The 12527-nt window shown below is 34.3% G+C and overlaps 1 protein-coding gene across 2 annotated transcripts in view; it reads left to right on the top strand.

Annotated features, from left to right (window-relative positions):
- IPO11 (importin 11) overlaps positions 1–12527 on the top strand; it is an 87486-nt gene that overhangs the window by 14658 nt on the left and 60301 nt on the right. For both annotated transcript variants that reach the window (XM_014881814.2, XM_088156541.1), the window contains exons 6-14: positions 1687–1759; positions 5085–5288; positions 6955–7087; positions 8030–8088; positions 8204–8252; positions 9450–9520; positions 10916–11108; positions 11903–12055; positions 12310–12353. In XM_014881814.2, coding sequence (XP_014737300.1) covers positions 1687–1759; positions 5085–5288; positions 6955–7087; positions 8030–8088; positions 8204–8252; positions 9450–9520; positions 10916–11108; positions 11903–12055; positions 12310–12353 — 979 coding nt within the window. The remainder of the gene's footprint in view (positions 1–1686; positions 1760–5084; positions 5289–6954; positions 7088–8029; positions 8089–8203; positions 8253–9449; positions 9521–10915; positions 11109–11902; positions 12056–12309; positions 12354–12527) is intronic.

The raw sequence follows: 12527 nt of genomic DNA, 5'->3' as shown, positions 1-12527 counted from the left end.
ATTTTATTAATAAGAGCTTTTAGGTTTTAGAAACTACTTAGAGGATGCCTGTATGTGTGGAATTTACATACTGCATTTTCACATTATAAAAGAAAAACTCAAAATCCCACAAAAATTTATTGTGGCTTTAGATTAATAAATTAAATAGTTACATGCAGAAAAGCTTTTACTGTTGCAGAAATCTCTCTAAGTTTTAACGAAAATGTTTTTAAGCGTAATTTAATTTTATGCAGAAAAAATCTTAAAGCCTGTGTCTTGATTTAAAAAATAAAAAATAAAATCGTGGCTTCTGAATGCTACAATTACCTTTGAAAATAAGATTTAATGTACAGTTCTGAGTCACCAGTGAAACAATGAATTGCCCCCCTTTTGTAATATACTTCAAAAGCTAAGTCTGATGTAGGAAATGGTGAGTAATTGTGTTTTGTTCAGGGGTGAAGGGAAAGTGAAAACTAGAATATTTTTGCAAATGTTTATTCTTATAAACAATAAGAGGCAATTCCTGCCTCTATTCTTTTATTATTTTGAGATTTATATTTAGTATTTGTCTAGATTAGTGTAAGAGCTAGTGCTTTAGTGAGCTTTAGACATAATTTTAAATCTCAGTATATAAAACTAGCTGGTTAATATCTGTGCCTGAGGTCAGACGAGAGGAAGTGGTTGTTTTGTTGTGTTTAATCTTCTTAATATCCAACCATTAGTCTTCATTGAGATGTTTGCATGCATGCTTCTAAGTCATTGCAATGTTAGATGCAACTTCCATCTGAGCAGCCTTGGGTGATAACATACAGGCTTTTTATGAAGAAGCAGCAGCTTGCTAGGTGCTATCAGTAAATGAAAACGTGTTGGCGTTTTTGGTTTGGTTTTGCATTCCTTTTTCCCCAATAATATAATCTATAAATAATCACAAAACGTTTTTTAAAACAGTGTGTTGTGTTTCCTCCCTGGAACTGATAAGAAAATTGCATGAATCATATAAAGTGTGAAGTGATACAGGAGTGATATCATACTGTAGCTTGTAGTCTTAAACTGATAGAGGTCACTTGAAGTATTAAGATACCACAATGCTGCACTTGAATGAAAATTAACCTTTATGGCTTAGAATTTGCCCTGCTCACTATTTTCCCCTGCATTTTATGGAGAGTGTATCAACATACTTTTCACATAAAGGTATAATTTTCAAAGGATCTGTACTTTTAAGTGTAGATATATTACTTGCAGAAAAGGATTTCTAATAGAAAAGACTTACCGCTTTAACAAAAAGAGCTATCACCTGATATGGTGGTTGCCTTCTTCTGGACATTCTTTGGCCATTGTCCATTAGGCAAACTCATTTTCAAATCCTCAATTCTGGCAGTAATAACTCTATAACAATTGTCTATGAGCAATCCATTTCTATTTTGTACAGTTCTGCACTTTTTACTGTATATCTGTGTATCTCACTCTGTCAACTCTCTTTTGCCATTTAGCTTTAGAAAGGTCACTTCAGGTCTCAAATCAGGAGACTAAAATGCTTTATAAGTATTTTTTTCACTGTTCCCTCTCTTCTTAAAGATACTTGAGATAGTGGAAGAACAAAGAATGTTCTTTTTTTAGTTTTGATAGTGTTTTTGATAATTACGTATTAATTGATAGTAGTTTTTTAAATTGAAGATAAATAATATTTTAATAAATATATCCTGGCAGTGCTCTTTCTGAAGAAGAAAAAACTACATTGCGTGCTGGACTTATCACCAACTTTAATGAGCCAGTGAATCAGGTTAGTGGTGATTGTTTATTACTCTCCCAAGAAATGCTTGTATTGATAGATAGCTTGGTTTCTTTCTTTACAAAGTATTTAATTATTATAATAAAGTTGCAGTTTACATATTGCTTTTCAGACAGATCCTGAAGTAAGATCTTTTGCTATAGATCATAATTCATTGAATTATAGAACCACTTTGGTTGGAAATAACATGTTTGTCTCTGTGATTAATTTCTTTTGGTGTTGAAGTGGCAGTTTGTTGTCTCTTGCTGTTTGTCCAGCCATTTGGTGAAATGGTTCAGGGGATGGATGTAGCTCAAAAATAAGCTTTTCCTGAGTGATTTTTGTTTTTTTCAGCTTTGTCTGTTCTCTTACCTGACTCCCAGTGTGGCCATACAAGGAAGTGTGGCAGTGGCATAGCAGGAATGAGCTGTTGAGATTGCTGCTGCATAAACCCACCTAAGCAGTATTGCTGTCACATGTCTAGTTACAGCATTAGTGAATTTAAATAAGCTTAATGAAGATTCAGTGTGATAGTGTCTTTTCTTACATAAAGTGACTAATTGTAAGCTGTGATTTTGATTAGAATAAGAATTTTTTATTATTATATTGAGTACATAACTAATGTTAGGGGCACAGAGTATGCCCTTACTAGATGAATCAATCTTATTTCTGCTAACTTCTTCATCATGTGAGTATAAGATTCTGCAGGGAAGTATTTGCTAGTATTTTGAGCTGGATTTTAAATAACTTTGTCAAGAAAATGCAGAAATGATAGGCATAAGGTAAAGATTAAAAAGAAAAGGCATTGGAAAGAAACTTCTATTCTGCAGACAGTTCAATTCTAACTTTTTGGGATTGTTTGACAGGATTAATGTAGTTTATAGGATTAGAGCAATTTATCAAAAATTATGGTATTTTAGTCTTTGCAGAAGCCCATTGTGAAATGACAATTTTGACTGGAGTCAAAAATTGCATTGCAAATGCAATTTTAAAAAAGCATATAAAATATTTCAAGATTTGTTATGCAGGTATAGTTTCAATGTAAACAGTATGATGAAATATTACTTGTTTCTGTATTTTAACAAAAAACCAAAAAACTGAAGTATGTCAAGATGAACCATATTGTGTGTCATTCATGCTTCTACTAGGTAGGATGTAATTTAGCAAATATTTAATTTTGAAGTTTTTATGGATTTTGCACATATAAATAGGTAAATTTATTATTAAACTCTAATATTAACTACATTGTTTGTAAAACAATTAAAACTTTTAATCAATAGTTTTTCCATACATTCATAAGTATTTCATCAATTTGCGTGGTAAGATGATAGCGTCGAGTGTTTTGTAGTTAAAAATGCCACTGCTAATGAACATTTCTGGAGTTCTTTGCCCATAGTTGCAGTTGAGATTGGAACCTTTTTAACTGACATTTTAAAGACTTGTGGCTTCATGTTTCGATTTGTGTGACCTTACGACATTTTTGGGATGTCATTCTTTAAGATGTGGAGATTTTTGTTTGTTTAAGTCTAAGTAATTGCCCTAACAATTATGTGCGATATTGAAATATGTTTACAGAGTCGATATCCCTTTCTTTCCCCTTGTTCCCCAATCTGTGTTGTAGGTATCCCAAGGTGTCCTTTCAGAGGAATATTTCGTTTAGTTCTCAGCCTGCTTGATATGTCTGAATTTTGATATCCTGTGTTCCTGATAACTGCACTTTTCCAGTCACAGATAGTTCATAACACAGTTGCTATCTGCTTGTGCTTTTTGCATCACTGAAGGCAGAAGAAATTATGACTCCTGTATAGAAAGAAAAACAACACAAAAAAGTGAGAAATAGGCATATTACAGAGATAGGATGATACAAATTGGCTTCCAGAGGAGGTAGAGGAGAAAATGAGAATTTGCTAAGGGCCTAATTTCCATGCCCTCTGAAGATATTTAGCGTTTGGGGGGGAACAGTGTAACAAAATACTTCTTCAAATGTATGACAGCAAATTCTTTTTCTCCTTTCTCGCCCTTTAAAAAAGCCAGTCCTCAAGAAAAAATTACTTTTGGTCTTCCTGGGAGGTTGCTTCTTGTGTATGGAGAAGAATTTATTTGCTCCCCTTGTCAATTGACATAATTTGATATGGCAATATGTAGGACTCCCAGCTCTTCCTTGTGAATATTGACATCATTTTCTTGAAGCACTTCTTCTCACTAAGCAGCATAATAAATATTGCAGAAAACTTGGTGGGGTTGTCAGACTCCAGGTGAAACAGCTCAGGAAACAGAAAAGAAGGAGAAGAGCATAGCTTTGTCCTCCTTAGGCCTGTAAATTGCTTGGATTCCTTGTAGTAGCCTAAGAAGGTGACTTCTCCAAGTTGGAAGTATGGTTGTTCTAGCGTGTTGAAGGAGAGAGTCTCTGCTTCACTAATCCAGTCAAGGACCTTTTCAATTAGAATGGGATAAGAACAGGGAAAACAAGAATGTGAAATTTTTGGATATTTGAGGTAGGATTTTGAGGGACCATACAAAATATGTTAAGGAATGTTTAGGGGAAGGAACTTTCACAGCAGCCAAATGTGGAATAGACAAAAATAAGGACATAAAAAAGGCCAGTTGGGTAAACTGCAGGTGGTCTGTACCTGTGTCTGAACAAACCCTGTGCCTGATGACCACTACCTGTCCTGTGTTCTGATTACATCCATTAACCACCTTACTGTGTAATCTCACTCTGTTTGTCATGCATTTATGCTGCAAGGACCAGGTTCCAGCTGGTGTGAGTGGGATTTGGGCCCAGCAGCCAAAGGCACATGGTATTAGTGGTGCAGGTGCCCCTGGCATGTGGTTCTGAAGGTCTGGGGCAAGAGAGAGTCTCAGTTCCAGTTACTGAGATGGGGCTTGGGCTTACACATAAGTGTGCCTGGGGCTGGGAATGGCTCTAAAAGTCAAGTGGAGCAGAATTAAGGGTAATATGTATTCAGCAGTGTATGTTCATAGAAAGTCATAGAAAAGATCACTAAGTAAAAATTGATTCCCAGATATTTGTTTCTTCATTTATAAGATTTCTAGAATAAATATAGTTACTGGTCTTCATGTAAAATTTAAACAAGGTATTAAGTTTCGTATTTTATGTAAACACTTGCTACAAACATAAAATAGAATGCTTTTTCTCCACATTTATTTGCATTCAGCAAACTTAAAAACAGCTTAAGAAAAAGCTCACAAAAATCTAGCAATCCACACTAGTCTTTTTTGGTTCAGGTTTCATTTGGCTGTGGATCTCATCATTATTAGTTTTCTAAATGCCTTTTGACTTAGTGGTGTCTGTGTTGTTTTTTTTTTTTTGCAGATAGCAACTCAGATCTCTGTACTGATTGCTAAAGTGGCCAGAGTGGACTGCCCAAGGCAATGGCCAGAACTTATACCCACTCTTGTAGAATCTGTGAAGGTGCAGGATGATCTTCAACAACACAGGGCGCTACTTACGTTTTATCATGTTACAAAGACCCTGGCATCCAAACGGCTTGCTGCAGATAGGAAGCTTTTCTATGATGTAAGTAATGTGATAAAATATTGTAGAGCATGCAGACTTCGCATTGTACATGCTTGCTTCTTCCTGAGTTTAGCTGGCAGGGCAGTAATGGCATATCTGTGGACTTAAATGTCTGCCCTTGGAACAGAAGTGCTCTTATTTTTTGGGTATCTGTATACTGTGGAATAACTGGAAGTCAATTTCTGGGTGAGATGTTTGAGACCATTATTAATTTTGCATACAGCTTGAACATTATCTTAATTTGTGTAAAGAAGCAGAGCTTCATCTACAGAACATAGAACATAGTATCTGCATATCAGCCCTACGATGTACATGATCTTATTTTTCTAGAAATTTATGGAGTTTTTTGGAAGTGTGTGCTGAATTCTTAAGTCAGTATAGTCTTTAAGAAATACTAGGGTTTAGACTTCTATACTACCATCAGCAGCAGCAGCGGGAATGTGTTTGACATTTTTCCAGGCCATCTCTTCAGGTTAATTAAAAGGCAAGATGTGAATGCAAATGCCAAATCTCGTGTCATTCAGCTTACATTCTCCACTGTAAAAATCCACTGAATAGAACACAGATGTAACTTTGGCTGCAGGCCAGGCATCTCCAAACCCATTTGGAGTTGGGCAACGATGTAGTACAGTTAACTGAATTTCGTGAGTTAAACATTTTTTCCAAACCTGTTACTCTTGAATTTTTGAAATTTTAGTTTATTCCTTTATTTTAAAGGAAAGAGTAAGCACTGAAAATGAAGACTGTTTATGAAGATTTACCTATTTATCTATGTAGAAATTTCTGTCTACGTAATCAATGAAATCTTAACCATCAGGAGTCTGAGGCATTGAAGACTGACTTGCAAATAGGACATTTACTAACCTTTACTCAGTCAAAGCAACTAAATAAACAGGTCATGTGCTTTTGAGTCCATTTATACAAGGAGTAGCAGACTAAGTATGGAAATCTGCAATTATGAAGCTTTCAAGTGCTGCCATAACTGAGTGAGAAAACCTTTATATTCTGTTTGTAATTCAGATATCTTTATCAGTTAAGCACTATGTGTGAACTGTAATGTGAATTAAGTTTGAGTTTTGTTCAGTTCTACTGATTAGAAACTATTTGTTATTCCGTGTTTTAAAAAAATTGAAGGAAAAAGTCAGTGTTTGCAGCCATATCAACAAAGTAAAGTTAGTTTTCAAGTAGGCATTCTTCAATACTATTGCACCTGTATCTGCTAAGTGTGTCCCAGAGCAAGCTGATTCAGACGTTAAGTGTAAGATGGACAGCTTGTCTTTGTGGGAGAAGAGGCGATGAGGAAAACTGGTAATTTTTTGAAGCATCATACTACATTATACACCAGCAGCTGTATTTACTGAAAATCAGGTAAGAAAAGAGCCCTAAATAATTTTTTTTAAGGTGAGAGTCATAGACCCAAGTAGTCAGGGAAACCACCAGTGAGTCTATCATATCTTCAAATTAAGGCAAGGTATTTTTCTGAAAAATATTTTTATATTAGTACAACTCATTAGAACAAAAAGCAAATAAAAATTGTGGCCTGTGATACATACAAGAAGTTAGATTAAATATTTTAGTAGTCTAAACCAGCCTTTAAAATTTAGGGATTTATTATGGTATAGCAGAATTCAGGGAACAAAATACATTCTTGATCTTTCTTTTTCAGCTTACATCAAGTATTTATAGCTTTACCTGTTCCTTGTGGAATCATCATACAGATACATTCCTACAGCAGATTTGTGCAGGGGATGAAGCTGCAGCTGCAAATTCACTGGAAAGGACCTTATTGTCATTGAAAGGTAACGATATAGAATGATGTTAAATGTAAGGGATGAAATAACTTTCTTCACAGGGGATGTGTAGGACTTCTTTGGTAAATAGTTTCCATTCTCTAACCAAAGCATGCCCGTTGGGAGTAACTGTATTCTTGGTTTATTCTACCTGTACTGTTAGCGAGGCAGGAGGAGGATTGCTCATGCAGAAGGGAAAGAGAGTAGACTTGTTTTTCAGTATGTGAGAAGCTGTGCATTCCACTGTGCATGTTGTAAGAAGTCAATATTTAGGAAGCTGGAAAGTGGGTGGCAAAACAGGATGCTTTCTTACATGTGTTGTAATTTAGGCTTGCATGTGTTTAGCATTAATTGAGGAAGCTGAGCTGCAAGTTTCATTCCATTAAGTTTACCCTGTGTGCAATAAAAAGCTAGCCTTAGCAGTTAGTTTATGTTTTAGGTTGATGCTCAAAGGCTTATGAGTGGAGTAAATGCATGTCCTGACTACTTTGCTGCTTTGAACAACTGAGATTTTTGTATTCAGTGCTTGCAGTGTAGATAATACAAGTCCTGAATTGTTTCAGAAGATGCAGTGTGCAGCTTTTCTGGGTTACTGGCAGTGATAAACCTGAGAGAATTTACAAGTGGCTTATGGGCCTTACTTGACAGTACTTGGCCTTTTTCCTACTTCAGGATCTTTTGGGACTTGAATAGTTAAAGTTTTGGCAGAATTCTTCCTGATTGATTACTTCTTTGAGTTCTCTTCATTATTTTACACAAAGGTGTGTTTTAAAGTAATTTCAACAAGGTGAATGTTAGGTACGGATGAGGCGTCCAGGATGTAAAACTATGTGTATTTTTTAAAGCGTTGAGTTGAAAGAAAGGTATGGAAAGTGGAAGTGCAATTGTGTTCTGAAATTTATAGAAACAAGAGCTAATAAATAGCTACACAAGTAATTTTTTTTTCCCCAGTGCTTCGTAAACTAACGGTCCATGGCTTTGTAGAACCTCATTGGAATGCAGAGGTGATGGTAAGTGCATTTCTAGTTCTAGATTAGAAATCTTTCGTGATTATTTCAGATGTTCTCATAATACACATACAATGCAGAATAAGCTTCATCTTTCAAAGACGTGTTTGTTTTTCAGGGTTTTCTACATGCTGTATTTGAACGGCTCAAACAGTTTCTGGAGTGTAGTAAGTATCTGAGTATTTTTCATTGTTAAACATTAGAAGCTGAATGCAAATACACAGGCTAGTGCATCATCAATAATCATTTAGGTGCAAGGTATTTTTGTATAAGTCAAAACTATTTCTTTAAATGCTGCTGAAACTGTTAAAGAAGAATTCAGAAAAAGTGTCTTTTTGTATCGATGGACTGAAATCACTCCAGAATTGTATTTGGTTTCATACTTCGACAACACTTTTTTATGAGAATAGATTTTAAACTGAATAGGAGGAATTTTTTAAAAATAAGTTATATGGAATTTTGATACTTGGACGAAGTTTCTGGGTTCAGGAGCTCATACTTCGGTAAGAGGCTTGATCTGGGCTTTGATTCTCATTTTTAGAAGAGATGGAAACTGCCCCCATTTGCCACTTTCACTGTGCTGCAGTCAGGCTCCTTCTGGCTCTTCTTTCATCTTTGACAAGAAAGGTGCAGGGTTTGAATAGAAGAAATTGAAGGCCATCCCGTACTGAAGTTTGATGTTTATTGTAGTCCTCTAGCATATGAAGACTTTAGGGTTTCTGTGTCCTAAGACAAGAACCTTCCCATTTCCACTTTACTAATCGGTAAATTGTTTTGCAAAAGCAGGTACAGCTACAATATAGGATTCGTGTTTACATTTATTATATCATGTTTCTGCCTGTATGCCTTCAATATGACCCTTTGTGGTTCTTCTTTTGCTTTATAAAAGTTTTGTCTGTTTTTTTTCCCAATTTGACATTTTTCTAATGTCCATAATAAATTATTCTTTAAGATGGAGTTTCTAGAAAAGTACGTAATAGTATATGGTAATAGTTTTATTTTTAAAAATCTTAATATTTTCAATGAATAATTTTTTTTTTGTCTATACTAGCATTTGCTTGTATTATTTTAATTGCCTTTTATCATTGAATTTTCTGTAATGATGTCACAGTTGTTATAGCTTGATCAAGTGCAGTGAATTTCAATACAGTTGAGAGAAACATTTTAAGATTTTTTTTTTATTCCCAGTACTCATTACCTTGAATTTGACTTGGAATTTATTTTGCCCTAGAACTTTCAGGCTTAACTTAATCTCTTAACTACAGTAAAAAGAAGTTCTTCTCCAGTGTTAATTATTTAAAATTTAGCTATCCAGAAAGAAAATAAAGTCTAAAAAATAAGTCGTGAAATGTCTGATTTACCAGGTAGACGTGTAAGAGCAGAAAGCATATGCAGAGATCGTCTAGAAAAGACCATAATTCTGTTCACTAAAGTGGTAAGTAAAATCTCCTTTCAGTTACTGTATGGTTTCTAGTTCTGGAGGAGCAGTCCCCATACAGACATATATGTGCCTTAAAGTGAATCCCTTTCAAAGAAATGGAAGGAACTACAACTTAAAACTTCTTTGTTATGAGTTGTATTTTTGAAGAAAAGGGTGTCTGTTTAAGTTGCAGCAGCGAAGAAAACATTTTCTTAGCTCAAACAAAATTAAGTGCATTCCATAAGTAAATATTTAGCTAGAATTTGTTTAAAGAATAATTCTGGAAGCATTGGTAAAACAATAGCATTGTTATCAAGGAATAAAGAAGAGATAGGCTTTTCATCTTATCTTTTGTAGGTAGTTAGATCACTGTTTGTATGGATTTGTTAGTTCTTTGGGATTACTGGCCACTAATTAATCAAAAGAAAATGAACAACCTACTCTACTGCCGTGTGAAGCTTGTAGAGTGTGATACTTGGATTTGCCTGTTCTCTATAACTGTTAAATGCATATTGTATTGAAGGTAATTTTAACATGGACACGTGGTCTGGGTTTTTTTTTTGTTGTTTATTGTTTTTTGTTTTGTTTTTGGGGGGGTTTTGTGGTTTTTTTTGTTGTTGTTTTGGGGGTTTTTTTGGTGGTTTTTTTGGTTGTTTTTTTTTTTTAAGTTACAAAATCTACAGAGTTCCCATTGTTTTCAGATTGTATCTAGAGGCCATGGGTGTAATTCAAATATTCAGCCTACTTATCAGAAGTAAAAAGCACCTATCAGCTTCACTAAAATTGAGCTGAAGATGCTCTGATACATTATTTTTGTCATAGTACTTAGATTGTAAAAGTGGCTCTGTTTTCACAGACCTGCAGAGAAAGTAAATTTGATCAACAGGTAATCGACCACCTGTAGAAATTCACATGCAGGAATATACATTTAGGCATTTTTGCAGTACTAGAGGAGATAAAAGGAATCCACCAGTGTATTTTAGATCACAAATTGGAAAAGCCGAGTTGAGGAAGCAAGTGCTTGTAGTGCAGTGGTGGTGTTGGGGGGAATTCATGTATCCTGTTTTGCTTACACTAATTCCAATAGGGATGACTTATCTGCTGAAATACTCACTGTTTTAAGTATGGCTGATATATTTTATTAATTACTAGCAAGCTGGTCCATTTGAAAATCGGTATTTTTCCTCCTACTTAAAAAAAATAATTTTGAAGCCAAATCAAGAATTTTGCTCTTAAATTATGCTTCATTACCAATTGATACTGATCTCTTCCAAATTTCCTGTTGATGTTCAGTTTTCTATAATTTTATATTAACTGACACCTCTTTTTGATATCTAGTTTACTAAAGCATTTAATAAGACTTTACTAAAAGTGTTTTGATTTCTCCTTTTCTGCTTCCATTTTTTAAAGCTTTTGGACTTCTTGGATCAACATCCTTTCTCATTTACTGCTTTGATTCAGAGATCACTGGAGTTCTCTGTAAGCTATGTTTTCACAGAAGCTGGTGAAGGAGTTGTATTTGAGCAGTTTATTGTACAATGCATGAATCTCATTAAGATGATTGTAAAAAATTATGCATACAAGCCATCCAAAAATATTGAAGGTACTGTTACTATTTACTAAAATATTCTTTTGTCTTGAGAAACATTTTTCTACCTATTCTCTACAGTTAATAATCCTTTATTAATGTTTTAATAATTACTGAAATATGTATGTTTCTGCCTCTATATTGATAATTGTTATTTTAACTTTTAAAGTATTAATGTATATGGATAATGACATTCCAAAGGAATTTTAAATGCAAAGGGAGCACAAATATCTTTCATTTTTTGATTGTTTTAGTTTCCACTGAGCTAATTTTAAAAAGTGCTGAGGTATAGAGTTTGATTTATTTTCATCAGCTAGTTTGTTGCATCTTTCCTATTAGATATGTTTAATAGAATGCTGTATTTTCTGTAATTAACTAATGCCAGTATAATGAAATACAGAAACACGGTGGATTGGAGATGCAGTTCAATAAGGAAGTTCATTTGTTTTGCTTTGTAGGACTATGTTTCATTTTGAAACTTCATATACTGTTGTATGTATGAATTAAACAAATACCTCAACCTTTCACATTGGTTTTATATGTGACAGTGACTACATAACAATTAGCATTCTCTGCGAATTGGGAAAAAAGCTTTATATATGTGCTGATATGTGTCAGAATGGATTACTTGCTTACAAACCTGTCTTGCCAGCTGGAAGCCAGTTAAGTCTGCTATGAAAAGACATTTTTTCTGTTTTTCTCAGAGGATTAGAATTTTTTGTTTATGGACTTTTTTCTGATTTTATTGGACTAGTCTTTGATCATTAAGCCACTTAATTGTAATCTGAAATTATCATGTTTTATTTCAGACAGCAGTCCTGAAACTCTTGAAGCACATAAGATAAAGACAGCTTTTTTCACATACCCAACACTAATGGAAATATGTAGGAGATTAGTCACTCACTATTTCCTGCTGACAAAGGAAGAATTGACCATGTGGGAAGAGGATCCAGAAAGCTTCAGTAAGAAACATGCTATAGAGTTGGTTGTAGAGTAATTAGATGTTTGTGTAAGTGCTTCGTATCCACATTTTCTCCACAAATTGCCTACTGCAATATTGGACGTTTTATTTCCTGCAGTCTTCTTACATGGATAAATATTCCCTCCAGACATTCTTTTTGTAATGAAAGATTTCTCTGTAGTCTTATGCTAACACTAAACTTTGTTTGAGCCATAGTTGAAATAATTCTTTCTTCTTTTCTTTGGGAAATAATAGCTGTAGAAGAGACTGGAGGAGATTCTTGGAAATACAGTCTCAGAGTAAGTGTTCAATTTGAAAGAAGCCCATTAAACATTCTTGATAGTTTTGTAACCAAAACAGATAATATTTGAAATAAAATCTTTGTTTCTTCAGTTCAGTAAAGTTTGACTTTGTTATTTTTTCAGTGTTCAAACTTGCTGAAATACATGGGAATCTGTCCACTTAATATTTTA

This window comes from Sturnus vulgaris, chromosome Z (genome assembly GCF_052056855.1).
Source record: "Sturnus vulgaris isolate bStuVul1 chromosome Z, bStuVul1.hap1, whole genome shotgun sequence".
In the NCBI taxonomy this organism is placed as follows: domain Eukaryota; kingdom Metazoa; phylum Chordata; class Aves; order Passeriformes; family Sturnidae; genus Sturnus; species Sturnus vulgaris.
Note: the sequence above shows the minus strand (reverse complement) of the source record. Positions and strands in the feature narration are given on the sequence as shown.